Here is an 18,125-nt window from a genome sequence, read left to right as displayed (position 1 = left end):
ATTGGAAGATGCCTAGTCCACTATGCCAGACTTCCACTCTTCTGTGTCCAATTGTTTCGCTAGCTGCCAATCCCACCTGAAATCTATATAAGGCCCAGGAAAACTGCGGGAGAAAAAATATCATCAGGTTCAGGGGGATCCCTGAGCCCATCACGACTGAGTCAATTCCAGCGACTATTAAGCACCTATGCCACACATTGCTTGGTCTGGAATGGGCCGATAACAGAGAGGGCCCACACAGCCTTATGAACCCATCCTAAGTCTTCTGATCCCCCCAATAACATTATCTGCAGGTTTCCTAACTATCAAGATAATGAGGTAGTCCTCTCTAATGCCCATGACTCCACTGATCTATCCACAGTTGGGGCCCAGATTCTTATGTTCCAAGACCTTATCCAGACCACTCTTCAGAAGCGCAGAATGTTGACCTCTAACCGAATGGCTTCGCTCAAACAAGATTGCTTATAGATGGACCTTTCCCCTTGGACTCTCTTTTTTATACTGTCGGCTTATCATCTTATCTTTTTCCAACCTTGGGGAGATGTATGACCATCTCAACATTCCGCCTACGAACATGGAAAACTGTGAGTTACTCAATTCACTCACTGAGTTCACATCAGTGAGAATGTACATGTACCTCCAAGTCAAGAAACGGGCCACTCATTTAATCTTCAAAAGGATCATCCCAGACATTGCCCAATCTGTGGTGGTTTCTTTGGCTACATACAGTATGAATATTTTATCTATTCTTTATTCCCTGTGGTCAGGCTGATCCTTATGTTGTCTCCAGTTAGTTTGACCATTGTCCCTTGACCCATCTCCTTCCTATAGTTGGCATTTACCCTACACATTAATTTTCTTTATACCTCTCAACCTTTACCCCCCAGTCAGTTTCTCTACTTCTTCACATGAAACCATTGGATGACCACTCTTATTCTTTATAGATATTTTTGGTTCTCACAAACAGATCTTTGCCACTCATATAGGCATAGCCAAATCTATACCTCTTCCGTTCTGGCCTGACAGGCCCCATTGTCATTTTGAATGGTCTTTCCCGAATACTGAACATTTTTACTGTTATTGTTTAAACAGTTTCTTTCACTTACAGGTATTCTTTGATGTATTCCTTTATGTCTTTTATATTAGACTGCTGCTTTGTGGATTCCGATACTCACCTCCGACAGGCTAAGTGCCCTTTTTCTTTATCATACTTACACATGGAGGAACCAAATATCTTTGCTCTCCTCCCTTATAATTCTCCCATTTAACAAGTATGACCAATTTAAAGATAAGAATAAAGATAAGATAAGAATAAAGATAAGAATAAACTCTCCATCTAAGCAGAAGCAGATTTTCTCCCTCTTGAAAAGGGAGAAACTTTCCTTACTCTTACTCCAAGAAACTCACTTTAAGTTTAACCATTACCCTAATCTTTCATTTTCTCACTATCTTCAATGGTTTCACTATCTTCAATGGTTTCACTATCTTCAATGGTTTCACTAACATCTCTTCTTCAAGGGGGGGGGGGGGGGTGATGACAGGATTCCAAAATCAAATCTATTCTTTATATAGTTCTCACCTTCAAGATGCTGAGACTAGATATATCTTGCTCAAAAGGACAGAGTAATTCACAAATTTATACCTTTATAATTATTTATGACAAATCAAATCCCATGGTTAGAGACAGTGCTCTCGCTGGCCAACTCTTTTAGAGAAGGCATTACCACCTTAGTGGGTAATCTAATTGTCATTCTTCCTCTAAAAAATCTGCAATGTCCTTCACTTTCTTAAGAATAAAGTTTGGGATGCTCACCTGGTGGCCACCCGGAGATCCCTCAATCCCTTCTCCATAGATGACACTTTCTACTCCTCTCTTCTTCAGTCATATCAGAGCCTGAACTATCTGTTAATAGCACAATTTCTGTTGTTCTTCCAGTTCTGTAAACAAGTGTTAATTGGCTTCATTTTAACATTCCAACCACTCCCTGATTTTTCTCTCCATCTCCGCTCCCAACCTGCCCTATAAATCTCCCAGATTCTAGTTTAATTAATCTCTTATGGGCTCAAATGAAATTCACAGTGGGTCCCTCAAGGCCATCTTGATTACAGAGAATACATCTGGTTGAGAAAGTTTGTAATATACTTAACCATTCTGAAGTTGTGTGGATCGGTCTCACGAGAAACCTGTCACATGATGCCCGTCTTCTGAAGGTTATCACATTCGCTACTCCTTTGCAACATTGAGGCTACAGGTTCAGACAAGGTCAACATCTAAATAGAATCTAAGGGGGAAATTAACGCCCCATTTTTTTTTGGCGTATATCTGGTGCAGATTCTGTCGCACGCCATGTTGCGTCTGAATCTGCGGCTTTATCCCCGCTCAGGCCAGATCTAAAAAAGGGGACGTGGCATGAAAGGGGATGGGCTGGCAGGCCTGTCTCATTCATTTTCTACGCCTGGTTTAGTTGTAGAAAATGGTCTAAATGTAAGGCAGCAAGGAAGCTGTCTTACATTTAGAATGGGCGGTGGATACACCAAAGTTATGTAAAGGTTGGTGCCTCTACATAACTTCTGCGATCCAACTCCAGCTACCGGGGTTATTAAGACTGGCGTCTAAAACTCCAGTCTTAATAAATGTTCCCTTTAGTTCTAGAGAAAAAAAGGTTTCTACATCAACATAGAAGAGGATTCTTTACAGTAAGAGCAGTGAGACTATGGAACTCTCTGCCTGAGGAGGTGGTGATGGTGAAGTCACTAAAAGAGTTCAAGAGGGGCCTGGATGTATTTCTGGAGTGTAATAATATTACAGGATATAGTTATTAGATTTCTGGAGAGGCCGCTAATCCAGGGAGTTATTCTGATTGCCAGATCTGGAGTTGGGAAGAAATTTTTCCCTAAAATTATGAAGCTTGGCTTCTGCCTCATGAGGGTTTTTTGCCTTCCTTGGGATCAACTTAGCAGGATTGAAATGGATGGATTTATGTCTTCTTTTGCGGTATAAACTATGTTACTATATCAATTACATAATTAGTGAACTAACAAATAGGGATCAAACCTCATAAGAACATCTGCCTCAGTTAAACTCCCCGTGCGTAACCCTTTTAGTTTTCCTCATATTCAGCACATACACTTCCTTCCCTGGTCACGGATATTCACACATTAATATGACTTATTAGCACTTGAACTTTTAGTGGTTCCAGCCCTTCATCCGATGTTTTATGGCTTCGACATGTCTCCAGCCAGGAAATATTTGTTCCATTTGCCAAAAGAGTGAAAGTGTTTCAACGCTGAAAGTTCCTTTTAACCCCCAAAGTAACAAATCAAAGCCCACACGATCATACGGCCTCCTGCCAACAATGTCTCTTGATGTTCTGAGCAAGATACTGCAGATAACAAGCAACCGGAAAGTCTGACAAGTGGAAACTGATGGTGAGACAATGAAAACCTTCTCTAATGTCTTTGACAGACAAATCCATAGAGGACATCTAGGTTACACAAGAGAGGCACTTATCTATGGAGCATGACTACTACAACAGACTACTCTCATGAATAAGTATCGAGTACATTACTCATGATAAGTAAGATCTTGGCCAAACCTGTCTGCATAGTTTTTTATCAGGAGACCCTGTAGATGTTGGTGGGATCTAAAGGTGCCATACATATAGGTAAAGATTTCAATCACCTAACTAATGTATGCATATGGGGGTCTACTGATATTGGGGGAATTAAGTATCAGTCATGTTGAGTTTCAACTCCCAATCTTTTAGTACAGATGAGAGATATTCTGCTCTCTCATTTTAAGAATACATGCCTTCTCAGACAAGCCAGGCATGAATGTGTATGGGGGAGTTGTCAATAGTAGCTGTCGGCCAAACTAATCTTCAACCATCAGCTATTAAAAGTATAAAGGCACCTTATTTTTTAAGAGGTTGTGCACCCCCCTTCCTGGGCAGAACTGAAAAGAGTCCATGATTACCTGGCGCTGGCTCCTGGCATCTTAGCTCCCTGGCTGCTCTGCTGGGCTCCCTTTCAGATTGATGCCACTGCAGCCAATCGCTGGCCGCAGCAGTGACCTGCTCCCCTTGCATCATGACAAATAATCACATGAGCAAAGTTGTCACATGAGTTGTCACAAATAGTCACGAGTCACATGAGCAAAGTTGGAGGTATCCAGGAGTTCCTTGCTTCTTCTCTCTTGATATTACATGCAGGTTGGGTCATGCTTACAAGCTTGTTATCAGGATGAATATGGGAGACTGAGCAAAACTTAAGCTAACAGTTTTAAAATATATGGAAATTGCAGTAATATAGGTGGTACTTCAGTCAAGGCCACAGACAAATGAGTCCAAAACTGGACCCTACCATCAGATTTCAGCTCATCCTGGCCACCTACATGAGTCTTTCATCACCTTTCCTCTTGGCTCAAGATATCCCAAGATGAGTGGCGGAAGATGAGCAGTTTTGGAAAAGAAAAGATTTGGCTCCTCACAAAAACATAAAAAAACTTTTCTTTTTTCAATACTGGTCATCTCATACCACTCATTTAAGGACATCTTGAGCCAAGAGGTAAAGTAAAGAATGACATTTCTGCCAACGCATTAGACTTACACAACGGGCCTTTTATTAAGGTAGAAAAATGAGGACCATTTATTTCCTCATTCTGCAGAAACCCAACGATGGAATTCACAGATTCATGGGTCAGTATGGGTGAGAAAGAGGATGGCACAATCTTCATACAGTACTTGGAAAAGAATATGTAATCCACTAAGGTAAGTACCAAAAAAAGCAACAAGGTTTAATATATCAGATGCGCAAATGTTTTTTCTGTATGCGGCCCATATCCAATTCATGACATCCTCGGATGTACTTACTTATTAGGGGTTTATACCAAATTCCTACTAAAACTGGAAGATGCATTGGGATGAGAAGTCCTCTGATATTTTATTCAAATATTGAGGTATTAGATGTTGGGTGACAAGTGACAACCATTGTGTCTGACATCTAGAGCCCGCTATAGTTTGACATGACATATTCAGAATTATTATTCATAGGTAGAGTATGCTTCATCCTATTGTCAAATAGTCAGAATATTACTTTACATTATTAGAATATCAGTAGTAATTATTCAAAGCAACTGGGCTTGCTATATTTTTTCTTGAAGACAGTTCGGTAATCATCCAACTAGCTTACTCATTTAGAATAACTTGTACAAAGAATCTCCAGCACTAAATACTGGTGACTCCTGGTTCAGTCAGCATAATTAGCATAATGCCAGAGATCCTTTGTACAAGTTACTGAGAAAACCAGTTGGATGTCTAGCGAAAAGTCTTCAAGAAGAAATACAATAAGTCCAATGGCTTTGACTTATCACTACTAATATACCATGACCTGGATGAATGAGAACCTTCGCAGATGTTATTGGAATCCTCATACAATAACAAATCTCACCAACTTCAATGGAAAGAAATCTTCCCATCTTAGAAGGTCCATGCTCTGTCAAGAAGATCTTATACTTCTCTCTAGTAGTACATCCAGTGAACATCGTCCATTGGTTCTCATTGGTTGTTAGTAGCATTTGTTCTCTCCCGCGAGGATGCACTGTAGAATAGGATAGTTTTTGACCTGCTACAAATCAAACATGCAATACAGGAGCTTGAATGAAATTATCAACAGAGCTAGAAGTCATCTGCAGTGACGACCCAATAGTAGGCAGCTAATGGTGCAATGTTCATGTTAGATTAGTGTTTCTAAGGCTCTGTTCACAAAGCACTTCAGCTTTCTGACAGAGTTGTAGTTCGGGAGAATTTCCAAACATATACCTGTACCGCAAGTAGAGGACCTAGGCTGGGGAAATTCAAAAGACTTACAGTGCCTTGCAAAAGAATTCACCCCCTTGACTTTTTTCGTGTTGTGGTGCCTCACAACCTGGAATTAACATAGATTGTTTGAGGATTTGCATCATTTAATTTACAGAACATGCCCACAACTTTGAAGATGTTTTTTTTTTTTTTTTTTTTATTGTGAAGCAAGCAACAAATAGGACAAAATAACAGAAAAAGTCAATGTGCATAACTATTCAACCCCTAAAATCAATACTTTGTAGAGCCACTTTTTGCGGAAATCACAGCTCCAAGTCGCTTTGGATAAGTCTCTATGAGCTTGCCACATCTTACCACTGGGATTTTTGCCCATTCCTTCTTGCAAAACTGCTCGAGCTCCTTCAGGTTGGATGGTTTGCGCTTGTGAACAGCAATCTTTAAGTCTGACCACAGATTTTCTATTGGATTGTGATCTGGGCTTTGACTTGCCCATTCCAACACATTTACATGTTTCCCCTTAAACCAGTCAACTGTTGCTTTAGCAGTGTGTTTGGGGTCATTGTCCTGCTGGAAGGTGACCCTCCGTCCTAGCCTCAGATCACGCACAGAATGGTACAGGTTCTGCTCAAGAATATCCCTGTATTTAGCACCATCCATCTTTCCCTCAACTCAGACCAGTTTCCCAGTCCAATCCCCACAACACGATGCTTCCACCACCATATCTCACTGTGAAGATGGTGTTCTTTGGGTGATGTGATGTGTTGGGTTTGAGCCAGACATAGCGTTTTCTTTGATGGATGAAAAGTTCAATTTTAGTCTCATCAAACCAGAGCACCTTCATCCATACATTTTGGGAGTCTCCCACATGCCTTATCGCAAACTCACAACGTGCCTTATTGTTTTTAGCTGAAAGTAATGGCTTTCTTTAGGCCACCCTGCCATAAAGCCCAACTCTATGGAGTGTACGGCCGTTTGTCGTCCTATGTACAGATACTCCAGTCTCTGCTGTGGAACTCTGTAGCTCCTCCAGGGTTACCTTAGGTCTCTGTGCTGCCTCTCTGATTAATGCCCTCCTAGGCCGGTCGTTGAGTTTTGGTGGGCGGCCGTCTCTTGGCAGGTTTGCTGTTTTGCCATGTTCTTTCCATTTGGTTATGATAGATTTGATGGTGCTCCTGGGGATCATCAAAGATTTGTATTTTTTTTATAACCTAACCCTGACTTGTGCTTCTCAACAACATTGTCCCTTACTTGTTTGGAGAGTTCCTTGGTCTTCATGGCAGTGTTTGGTTAGTGATGCCTCTTGCTTAGGTGTTGCAGCCTCTGGGGCCTTTTAAAAAAGGTTTGTATATGTAATGACAGATCATGTGACACTTAGATTACACACAGGTGGACATTTTTTCACTAATTATGTGACTTCTCAAGGCAATTGGTTGCACCAGAGCTTTTTATGGGCTTCCTAACAAAGGGGGTGAATACATACGCACATGTCAATTTTCTGTTTTCTATTTCTAAACAATAGTTTTTTTTTTATATATATATTTTTCTCATTTCACTTTACCAATTTAGACTATTGTGTTCTGATCCATCACATAAAATTCAGATTAACAAAACATTGAACTAAAGGTTGTAATGTAACAAAATACGAAAAAAGTCAATGGGGGTTGAATACTTTTGGAAGGCACTGTATATAGAAGGGGATCAGTAAAGTGAGGATGTCCTTATTATAATGTTTTCTGAACATACAATAGTATTTGTAAAAATTGCAAAACTCCTTGAAATTAAAGAATGATTGAATTTTCACTCGAAACTCTGGAACTAGTGATGGGATTAAAAAAACAAAAGGGGGAAGAAAGACCCTGATGTGGGTTTCACTGATTTCTTCTCTCCTTCTCATATCAGAGCTAATGATTACCCATCAGGAGACCTGCATTTTCACCAATATCAAAGATCCCTCTCACATTGTGTACATATATCCTGCAAGGTTAAAGGTTTAATAGGAGTCTGTCACCAGCAAACTCTCCGTCCAGCTGTTTGCATAGACACATAGCTGTGGTTCACCTGATTAAAAAGTAGTTTTTCTTTGGTTGATCCGAAGCTCCGTTCCCAAGTTCTGATACTTTTTATTAATATGCAAATTAGGCCTCTGGTGCAAAGAGGGCGTTACCATTGCTCTTGTTGCACCCAAGCTCCACTACTTTATGTGGCCAGCCCCTCCCTCTATGTTTTGCTACTGCCTGGCCCTGTCCATCAAAGCAGCGAGGGGGGGGCTTGCCACAGAAAGAAGCAGAGCTTGGGTATAACAAGGGCAATGGTGACGCCCTCATTGCACCAAAGGCCTCATTTGCATATTAAGAAAAAGTATCATAACTAATGGAGCCTCAGATCAAAAAAGTAAAACCGTGTGTTAATCAGGGGAGCCACAGCTATGTGCAGACAGTTTGCTAGGAAGGTCGTTGGTAACAGATCCCTTTAAGAATATAGTGTATTTTACAGGAATTAACATTAAATAGTTAAACATAAATGTAAAATTAGGGGGTATGGGGGGGGGACCCTTGATGCTAGAAACTATTTCAATCCAAAAATGTAGGGTCATGATGTTTTTCAACAGTGGCGTACATAGAAGATAGAGGGGCCCCTCAGCAATGATCAAATAGGGCCCCTCATTTTGGCTTTTGCCACACAGCTCAGAAGGGCTTGGTGATTATTTCCCCTTTTATACCTATTTCATGAACCTTGGGCCAATTACCCCTTTGCTTGCTGATAATGCAAGCTTGTGACCCCTGAGCCTCCGTGGTTCCTCTCCGTTCATGGACATGTCTCCTATGAGGCCAGTGAATGGTTGCAGTGGAGCACAAAAAGTTGCAAAGGACATTTTAATTATCACAAAATCTTGCAACCTTTTTAGAAAAATTAGGTCTGGAGAAGGGCTTGTCCGGTATAAGGTGCAGTAACAACAGTCTGAAGCTGAGGTGTTTGTGGTGTTCCACTTTTTTCGTTAATCGAAGTTTAAGGCCGTGTCAGAAATTTTGTAAAATGCTGCACAGTCGATACGGACAATTCTTCCTATAAGGAATAATTGGGGATTTTACTTCCACTTACTGCCATTTTGTGTCACTTTATAACCTTGACCTTACACTTCTCCCTGACCCTCTCCCTTCCCCACATACAAAATATCACCGCGGAGACCAAAAATTGGGATTTTGGATAGTTACACCTAGGGATGAACGAACTTGTGTTATCAAGCTCGGCGTACAAGGTTCGGGTTATCTAAGAATTCCGTTATGGATTCCGATACCACGAACCATAACTTATGTTCCGTGGTAGAGGAATCCATAACGGAATTCTTAGATAACCCGAACCTTGTACGCCGAGCTTGATAACACAAGTTCGCTCAACACTAGTTACACCCTGTCCCAATGATAAACCTGAACACACGGTCACTATTGAACACTAAAACTAAAAACAATTTAGATGGCCAGTCCGTCTTAAAGCGTCTCCAAGGCAATTAACCCTTGCTACAAGCAGTAAAGCCTTTTGCCATAAACGCGCAATTATCTTACTGTCTTTTCAGGCATGGCCTTGGATCTCAACCATTCTCTTTCTCTCAGGGGTATTCTCACAGTTGAGTTGTTTCCCGGCAGCTTTCAGCCTCAGGGATGAAGGTTCCCTGGACTAGGCTTCTCTTTAGGCCTACTTTACAGCAGCTCTACTCTAGGCCTGCACAGCATAGCACACTTTTAACCAGGGGCAGGACCAGCCCATCACCCAGGCAACTGTTCTAAAAAATATATTAAAAAAGCCAGTTTAACTATATGTTGCCCATACATAACCATTAGGGATTATAGTGCACAAGTAAAAAGAGAAGACTTTAACATTAGAGTGCTTAGACAATCAATCCCATCATTTAACTCTTTAGCAGTGATCCACTGGGTCAATGCACAAGGAATTTGATTTTCCAAATGCTGCTCTTCCCTACTTGTTAATGCAGTGACATGTAATGAAATTTTATAAAGAAAAAGCTTTAAATGCCCAAGGGCAGGGTTACATTGGGTGAGCTGTACTCTCAGACTTCACTATCCTGGTAGATACAGTTTACATTGGGTCTTGCTGCAATCTCGCAGAAGCTAATAGCTGATTAAGTAGTTCAGTTATTTCATTTGCACGGTCAATATCCGTCGGGAGGATTGTTTATATTGCTGTCAATTACAGGAGTCTCTGGTAACAAGAGCGCAAGGCGCCCTATGACGCTGCTGGACATGACTGAGGTGCACGAGGAGTACAGATAACTGTCTGTTCAGTATCACGGCAGGAGGCATGGTAAACATTCACACTATGTATGAAAAGTGCAGATTAATCCATAGGATGAGTAACACAAGCCTGAAGGCGCAAATGTCAAAACTGAACCCTGTGCCTGTTACCGGAGCTACAGAGACTTCAGATGTCACACAACAATCCTGGACATAGGGGTGCACTGAGCCATACAATGTGTGCAACACCTTCTCACACAAGTGTTAAAGTTAACCTTGTGGCGCACAGTCACTCCACCGTCATGCAACATTTACCAGGATAAAGCCACAAGTCTTGAAGCATATAGAATCAGCATTGCATGACTAAGTCTAAGTGGCCATGGTTGCATTGTGCATAGATGTAAGAAAAATTTTCAGAACCGACCCAAAAAATAACTGACCCGAAGGCAGATGTTGGGGAAAAGGAAGGTCAGCCATATTGGATCCTTTTGCTCAAAGGGAGTAGTGTCTGGCAGCAGCTCTTGGTCCTCTCCCAGTTCTGAACGCATACATCAGGCATGGACAACCTGCGGCTCTCCAGCTGTTGGAAAACTACAACTCCCACCATGCTGTAGACTGATAGCTGTAGGCAGTCTGGGCATGCTGGGAATTGTAGTTGGAGAGCCTCAGGTTGTCCATCCCTGGCATAAATGCTCTGCTTAGCCCAAGCCCAGGGATTGGGATGTATAGTGCATGGCCAATCTTTGAGGAAAGTAGTTCTGATGCTTCCCCCAATGGTTCTATATAACATTAAGGGTTTCCAAGGTGGTATTGGCCTGTGAAGGTAGCTTTCTCAAATAGGGTTGCCCCATCTTTCTTCTCATAGGGTAGTGTGAACCTGCACAAGGGTTCTCCTCCATAGGAATCTTCATATGAAATGGGTTTTTGGGGAGTAAAATATTGATAATCTACACTGAGGATAGGTTATCAATATCTGATCCATGGGGTTCTAACACCTGGCGCAGCCGGGATGTTCTGGTAAGCACTGTGACCTCCTCACAGTATACCAAGAACAGCGCCATCCATTGTATAGTGGCTGTGCTTGGTACTGCAGCTCATCCCCATTCACTTGAATAGGACTGAGCTGCACTTGGGTCATGTGACACCTCAACACGACATTACTGGCCTAGTTAGAGGCCGCAGTTCTTACCAGAGCACCAGGGCCTCTTCAAACAGCTGATTGGAGAGTGTGCCGGGAGTCAGACCTCTACAGATCAGATATTTATGACCTATCCTCAGGATAAATCTCTGACCTTGGAGCTCACTCTTTTATACTCAGCCCTGATCTTAACCATGGACCCTGTTGGTGCCCAGGACAGGATATATTGCAGAGTCTTGTTAATTTAGCTGATGTCACATGTTGCAAGTGGCATGTGATGAGACACTTGATGTCATCTACACGCATCTGCTTTCACATTGTAGAGGAACGCATAGACTGCAAGGACCTGACAGCTTGTCTTCTGCTTAGTGTCGGAACCTTCACAGATAGTCTCTTCTGCCTCTATCGTCTGCCTCTATGACTTGTCATAAAATAAAAGTTTGTATTAAAAAGGCTTACCGGGAGGAATTTTTCATGCTTTGCAACTTTTTGGGGTTTACTTGCGCAGAAATGTTGACACTTTGAAACTTTTTGAATTTTGAAATTACTCACTACAGTTTTGACCGTGGGTGGAGAAGTGGGTGTGGCTAGCTATGTTAATTAATTTTACTCCAGATTTTTAAACTTCAGAGAAAAGTAGCAAAAAAGTCAATCCAATAAGGGGATGGCCTAGAAAAACTGGAGTAGACAAAAGCACTAGGTTTAAAAGATGTGTCACGTTAAACAGCGTACTACATTTGATACATTTGGTGCAAAGTACGCCAACGCAAACTCATGCAAAACTAACTTCAAATATTAGGGCTCATGCACACGACTGTATGTATTTTGTGGTCCGCAAAAAATGGATCCGCAAATAATGCAGATGTGCATTTTGTATTTTGTGGAACGGAACAGCTGGCCCCTAATAGAACAGTCCTTTCCTTGTCTGTAATGCGGACAATAATAGGACATGTTCTATCTTTTTGCGGAACGGGCATGCGGATCCATTGAAATGAATGGTTCCGCATACGGTCCGCCAAAAAAAAAATTGTTCGTATTTATGAGTCCTTACCCTTATGAGGAATTCCTCCCATAGTTCTATTGTATGGCTAAAAAAAGAAATCACTGAAGGAAAAATATACATGTGTGAATCCAACCTTCAAGAATATAGGTTCTTCTGGAGCTATGACCTAGGTCCAGAAGATATCAAGCTCTGTGCTCATACGTATAAGTTCCCATGTACCAAGCATCTCTTTATGTAGCAGGGCTGAGTTTAGCAATTTGGAACAACTCATTGTGATATCATCATGGTTTTCTATAGGACTTTGAGCAACAGGAAACATTTAAAATGTATTTCTACTCCAAAGATTACAAATTCAGATAACAGATGAATAGAAAAGGAATGAAAGTTCGCTCATACGAAACCACTGTGGAAAATTCAGCAAAGAATGAAACCTATAGGGTTAAATGCACTGCATATCTTAGCACCCCGGTGACAGAGGACTTATGGTGAACATGCCTACAGGTGAAAGTCACCAGAGGAAAATGTGAAGCCTTTTGTTGCACAAGATTGTATCAATATCCACCGGCTACACAGAAGGAGAGCTTACAGGACCGTCACATCTTACACATACAGAGTCCAAGCAGCAGGCGGAGGCTTGGCCACTGTAGACAGGCTGCTGGCTAATCCTTCAGGGCTCACTTAAAAGATTAGAGGTGGGTGGTGCTAAGATTCCCTGAACTGGGTAAGGATTTTTGGAAGCAGGCAAACAAGAGCAGAAGTTTAATTCACTTCTTGTGCAGCCTACAAACTCCAGCTGTCTCCCCTCTCTCTCTACTTTCAGCTACAGAGAACCCAGCAACAGAGAAAGTGACAGAGTAAGGGAAGGAAGACACAGAAACACTGTTCCTGACTAAGAAAGAAGAAGGAGAAGAAGTTTTCCTCCATATTTTGCTCTTAATGCACTTTTTTATAGAAGAAAGTTGAAGAGACATCTTGGGACAAATTCATGAATAAGGCTTGAAGGACCCTTGGCCACTTCTGGTGTAGTCATGCAGTTCCATTGGGATGTTGTGGCCCTTCTGAACTTTGGGTTTATCCTCTGGACTTCTGCAGAAGAATATGATTATTACAGCTGGCAGTCGGACAATTTCCAGAATGGACGATTCTACACCAAGCAGAGCAAATGTGTGGACATTCCCCAAGATCTTCATCTCTGCCATAATGTTGGCTATAAGAAGATGAGGCTTCCTAACTTACTCGACCATGAAACCATGCCTGAGGTAAAGCAACAAGCCAGCAGTTGGGTTCCCTTGTTGGCGAAGAGATGTCATAGAGATACCCAACTCTTCTTGTGCTCCCTGTTTGCGCCGATTTGCTTGGAGAGACCCATTTACCCATGCCGGTCATTGTGTGAGGTGGTGCGTGACAGTTGTGCACCAGTCATGGAGTCATATGGTTTTCCTTGGCCAGAGATGCTGAACTGTAATAAATTTCCTCTCGACAATGATCTCTGTATCACTGTGCAATATGGTACCAAGCAAGTGACTCAACCATCAGGTAATGCATTTATATCTTCCCAATGTTTGTAAGAACATCACTGTACAGAAAAAAATGTTGCATCGGCCCATGTCCCTAAGCTTCTCAATCTAACTTGTCTCCTCCAGCATACTTTATAGCCAACTTCATAGAAAGACAAATAACCTAATAATGTTGTGGGAGGAAATTAGAGTCCCTGGAGGTAATTTGTGCAAAAAAACAGGGGCAGCTTTTGGTCTTCCTTATGGAACTTCTAATTAGGGGGTATCAAGACATCCATGAATGGATCCAAGTTCACACTAATCCAAACCCTAACCCATTGTCTTTAATGGGGTCAAGCTAGGGCCTGCTATTTTTTGGTAGACCAAGCTGTTCTTGCAATCAAAAATACTGGAATGGCCAAAAGAACCTCTGATGAAGACAAGTGTGACCACAGTCTTATTCTCTCTATGGAATCAATCCCAATTAAACAAAGGTTCAACTTTATTGTAGTAAACCAACCATGAACCCTTCAAACTTGGCCATTAAAAAAATAACATTCATTCTATAACAATCGAATAAAAATGTTATGACCAAGTTAGAATCTAGGTCTACTTGTCCCTGAATCGATAGTATTAATTACATCTAGTGTGACACCAGCCTAGACTGAAAACATTACTACTATTACCTTGTCCACTTTACTTAGTTTGTGGCTTTCACTATTAGATACTGATATATATTTGAACAGGCTAAAGACCATTTGGTCAATATTGGATATATCATCAGTGGCAACTTACCACCAAAGTAAACCTGTTAATAAGCAAGGTGTTATGGAAATACAAAAATGTCACCCCAAGCAGCCATTAAGATTGCTAGATTGTCCTGCTAACACTCATGTTCCCCTCGGCCATATGTGTATTTTAAGACTATGGAAGATTGGGATGATAAGCTGGTGCTGGGTACCACTAGCAATACTTAAGTCAGGGGGAGAGAGGAGAGAATTGCTGAAAATTCAATTTGGGTCCAAAGCAATTCAAAAGTACTCACATTGGCCTGAAAATTTGTAAATGACACTCTAAGGTTTCATAAAACCTATTTTTTCTCTTGTCTCTCATTTTTCTTATTTATTTATTTTTATTACAAAAGAATTGAGAAGTAACAATCCATAAAGATTATGTAGACAAGTGGTCTTTAACTTGTGGTTCCCCACCTGTTGAAGCTTCAGAATGACTGGGAAGCCTTAGACTGAAGACCACATATTTACATGGTGCGCTTCAAGACATTTTTTCAACAAGCTTAAATTGGCAGTAGACAAACTAGTGATTTTAATAATACGACCCATAATTTGGCCTATAATTGCTGAGCCTATGGTAACCAAATGGTTGTTTTAGCCCAATGAAAAATCGGTCCCAAGTGTAGTCCTTATCACCTAAAAAATAAATTCTAGAATGTCCCATGTAGGAACATGGAAATATTCAATCAAATTGATTTTTTGCAAAAATTAGAAATATTTTAGATAAACAGCAAAATAAAGAAAAATCTTGAGGAAAAGTCGTCATTGGAAACATATCTACATTTTTCTTATTTTTTTTAAAATAAATATTAAACTATTTTTGACACAAGAAGAACATATATAGTATTGTAGGGATGACACATGGTTAACTTTTTTTTTAATCATTGAAAAATAAAAACTCTGCATTCCTGAGCTGGTATTATTTGCTGGACAGATAAGATCCCAGATAGTTCCCAGGAGACCCATGTGAGCAGAATATACTAGAGTTTTACAGAATGAGAAAACAGAGTGAACATTTTAAATATCAACAGTGAGTTCATACTGCCCCAAAAAGTTGAAAAGTGCTTAGGAAAAAAAAGTTAACTTGCAAATTTACAGAGGAGAAAAAAACATGATCTGACATTAAGACTTAACTTCATGAATATGGAAAAAATGTGGAAAAAAAAGGAATACAGATTAAAAAAAGGAATAAAGGAATACAGATTAAAAAGACAGCAGATAAATGAGATGCAAAAGATTAGGTTCAACACAATACTAAAATGCAAACTTTCTAAACTCAAGGAAGATTGACATTTTTGGGTTGATTTTTCTGTGTTAGAGATGTTTCCTTTCACTCAAAAACTTGCAAATGTGATTTTTTTTTATTTTTGCTTATTTTATCCATTTTCTTTTTATGAGCTTTTAAAAAGTTTCTGGGTGATGAATTTTTGTCTTTTTTTTTCCCATTGACTTAAAAAATGAAAGAGAAAAAAAAACATGAAAGATCTAGAACCATTTCACCTTCGGGTTTATTTTTTACATGCGGATTCCCAACCTCACCGCTTTCACCCTAGATGGTCCTTGTGTATGAATGCCCCAGGGTAAATGTACTTTGGTAATTTTTGATGCATTTTTAACTTAGGTTTCCATCACGTATTTGGTACAAATCAAAGAAACTAGAATTTTCCTGTCAATTTTGCTAAAAGACAGACACAAAAGTTTAAGAAACCTCATCAAAACCTGCATGTGTGAATGCAATATATCAGTACATAAGTCTAACGTGATCTTATTTTATTATATGTAGGTAGTAACGTCAAAATTTACGTAGATATTACAAATTATTACCATCCTTTTTCATAATAAAGCAGGGGTATTAATGATTAACTGATTAATACATTTATGTAAATCATGTTTTCTTTATGTATGAGATACACAATGTTTTGTTACACATTTTTGTCAGAGGTTAAAATACAAAAAATGACAATATAGAAAATGTACTGAAAATATTAATAATTTCTAATAGTAATAATATGACCATAAGGGGGTTAGTTTTCCAGGATATTTTTTTTTTAATCCAGCTCCCTCCCATTCCATAGCTGTGTTCCATTTCTTTGGCTCTGGGGCTCTCTTCACGAGACTTTTGGCTCCGTCTGTCAACTTCTGCACGTGTGCTGCTCCAGCCAATGTCTGGCCTCGGGGGACATATCCCCAAGCAGCACAAGAGCCAGCAGTACATACTTTTGTAGCTGGACAGATCCAATTTTACCTTCGATTAGAGATGATTGAATTTCCTAAAATTTGATTCAGGTCCCATTCATTTAAATCGTCCTACCGATTCGATTTGGGTCTAGAGTGCGTCTCTCTCTCTTTCTCTCTCTTTCTGTCTCTCTCTCTCTTTCTGATCATCCCAAATTGAATTATTCAAAACTCGGGTTTAGTAGAATCAGAATTTATTGAAAAATTATGGTCGAATTTCCGAATTTTAGAATTGATTCGCTCATCTCTACCTATGATGCAACATTTTTGTGTTTTTATTTTTTGATATACTTGATATGTGAGAGTTGCATACAATTTCATAAAAGTTGGACAAACAGGGGGAGATTTACTAACCCTAACATTTAGAAAGCGTAAGTGTGGGCTGGTCGAAAACATTAGATAGCTGTTGGCCAAAAGCCTGTTTGGCCAACAGCTATCTCTCCCGACATCTCCATACACATGCATGTTCAGCGTAACCAAGAGCATGAATATGTCCTGAATGGGGAGAGGGCAGAAAGTCACTGCCAGACTCCTCTTGGGGTGGCTTAACTCCCCAACAATAAGTGATCACGTGGTTGAAATCCAACCACTCGATCCTTATCTGCCTCAACGCATTAGGTGGTTGGCTAATCCTTCCAAAACCAGCGGCTTTGGTTGACATTTATCAAATCGGGTTTGGCTGTCTTTAGTCTACAAAAAGATGTGTCCAATATATCACGGTGGCTGATGCTTGAGGAAGAATTTTGTGCACGGCTAGACACTTTTTAACTTTACCCCACATATTGGTTTGCTAATGCTTCATTCAGCTGTATTTTCTCAATTTTTTTCCAGAATCAGTGATGTAGGTGCATGTGCATATTGCTAGGATATGCCACCTCTGGGACCCACACCTTTCTCCAGAAGGGACCCGAGCGTGCTTGGCTATTTTCAGAATACCATAGAAATGAATGAAGAGATCACAAGCACGGCCACTGCTCCATTCAATTCTGTGGGTCTGCCGGTGCTGGCTCAGCTATTTTTGACAGTCTCATAGACATGAATGGAGGGTGAACGAAGTTCTGAAAACTTTGATTCGGCTGCTTCGCCAAATTTCACAAAGAAATTCGCTTCGAAGCCCATTTCTTTGTAAGTAGCGCGCACAATGACATGGAGCGGCGATTGCGCCTCCCCCCAGTAATTGAACTCCCCAGATACCGCGTTTATCTCTGATCGTGGCATCTGAAATGAAACATGAGGGCTTTCAGGGGTTAAAAAAAAATAACACTCACCCCATCCGCTTGAGCGCGAAGAGGCAGCGGCCATCTCTATTGAAGATCCTGCGTGAAATCTCACGCGGTGAGTGATAATGTCATCACACTGGCTGGTGTGATGACGTCACCGTACATGAAATTTTACA

General features: G+C 40.6%; 2 protein-coding genes across 2 annotated transcripts in view; one reads left to right on the top strand and one right to left on the bottom strand.

The window, feature by feature from the left end:
• The window catches only part of GOLGA7B (golgin A7 family member B), a 292,087-nt gene that overhangs the window by 178,313 nt on the left and 95,649 nt on the right, over nucleotides 1-18,125 (bottom strand). The window lies entirely within an intron of this gene.
• SFRP5 (secreted frizzled related protein 5) overlaps nucleotides 12,927-18,125 on the top strand; it is a 74,197-nt gene continuing 68,998 nt past the window's right edge. Inside the window, exon 1 of the mRNA XM_040436630.1 lies at nucleotides 12,927-13,743. Coding sequence (XP_040292564.1) covers nucleotides 13,236-13,743 — 508 coding nt within the window. The 5' untranslated portion in view covers nucleotides 12,927-13,235. The remainder of the gene's footprint in view (nucleotides 13,744-18,125) is intronic.

The sequence above is a fragment of the Bufo bufo genome, chromosome 6 (assembly GCF_905171765.1).
Source record: "Bufo bufo chromosome 6, aBufBuf1.1, whole genome shotgun sequence".
In the NCBI taxonomy this organism is placed as follows: Eukaryota; Metazoa; Chordata; class Amphibia; order Anura; family Bufonidae; genus Bufo; species Bufo bufo.
Note: the sequence above shows the minus strand (reverse complement) of the source record. Positions and strands in the feature narration are given on the sequence as shown.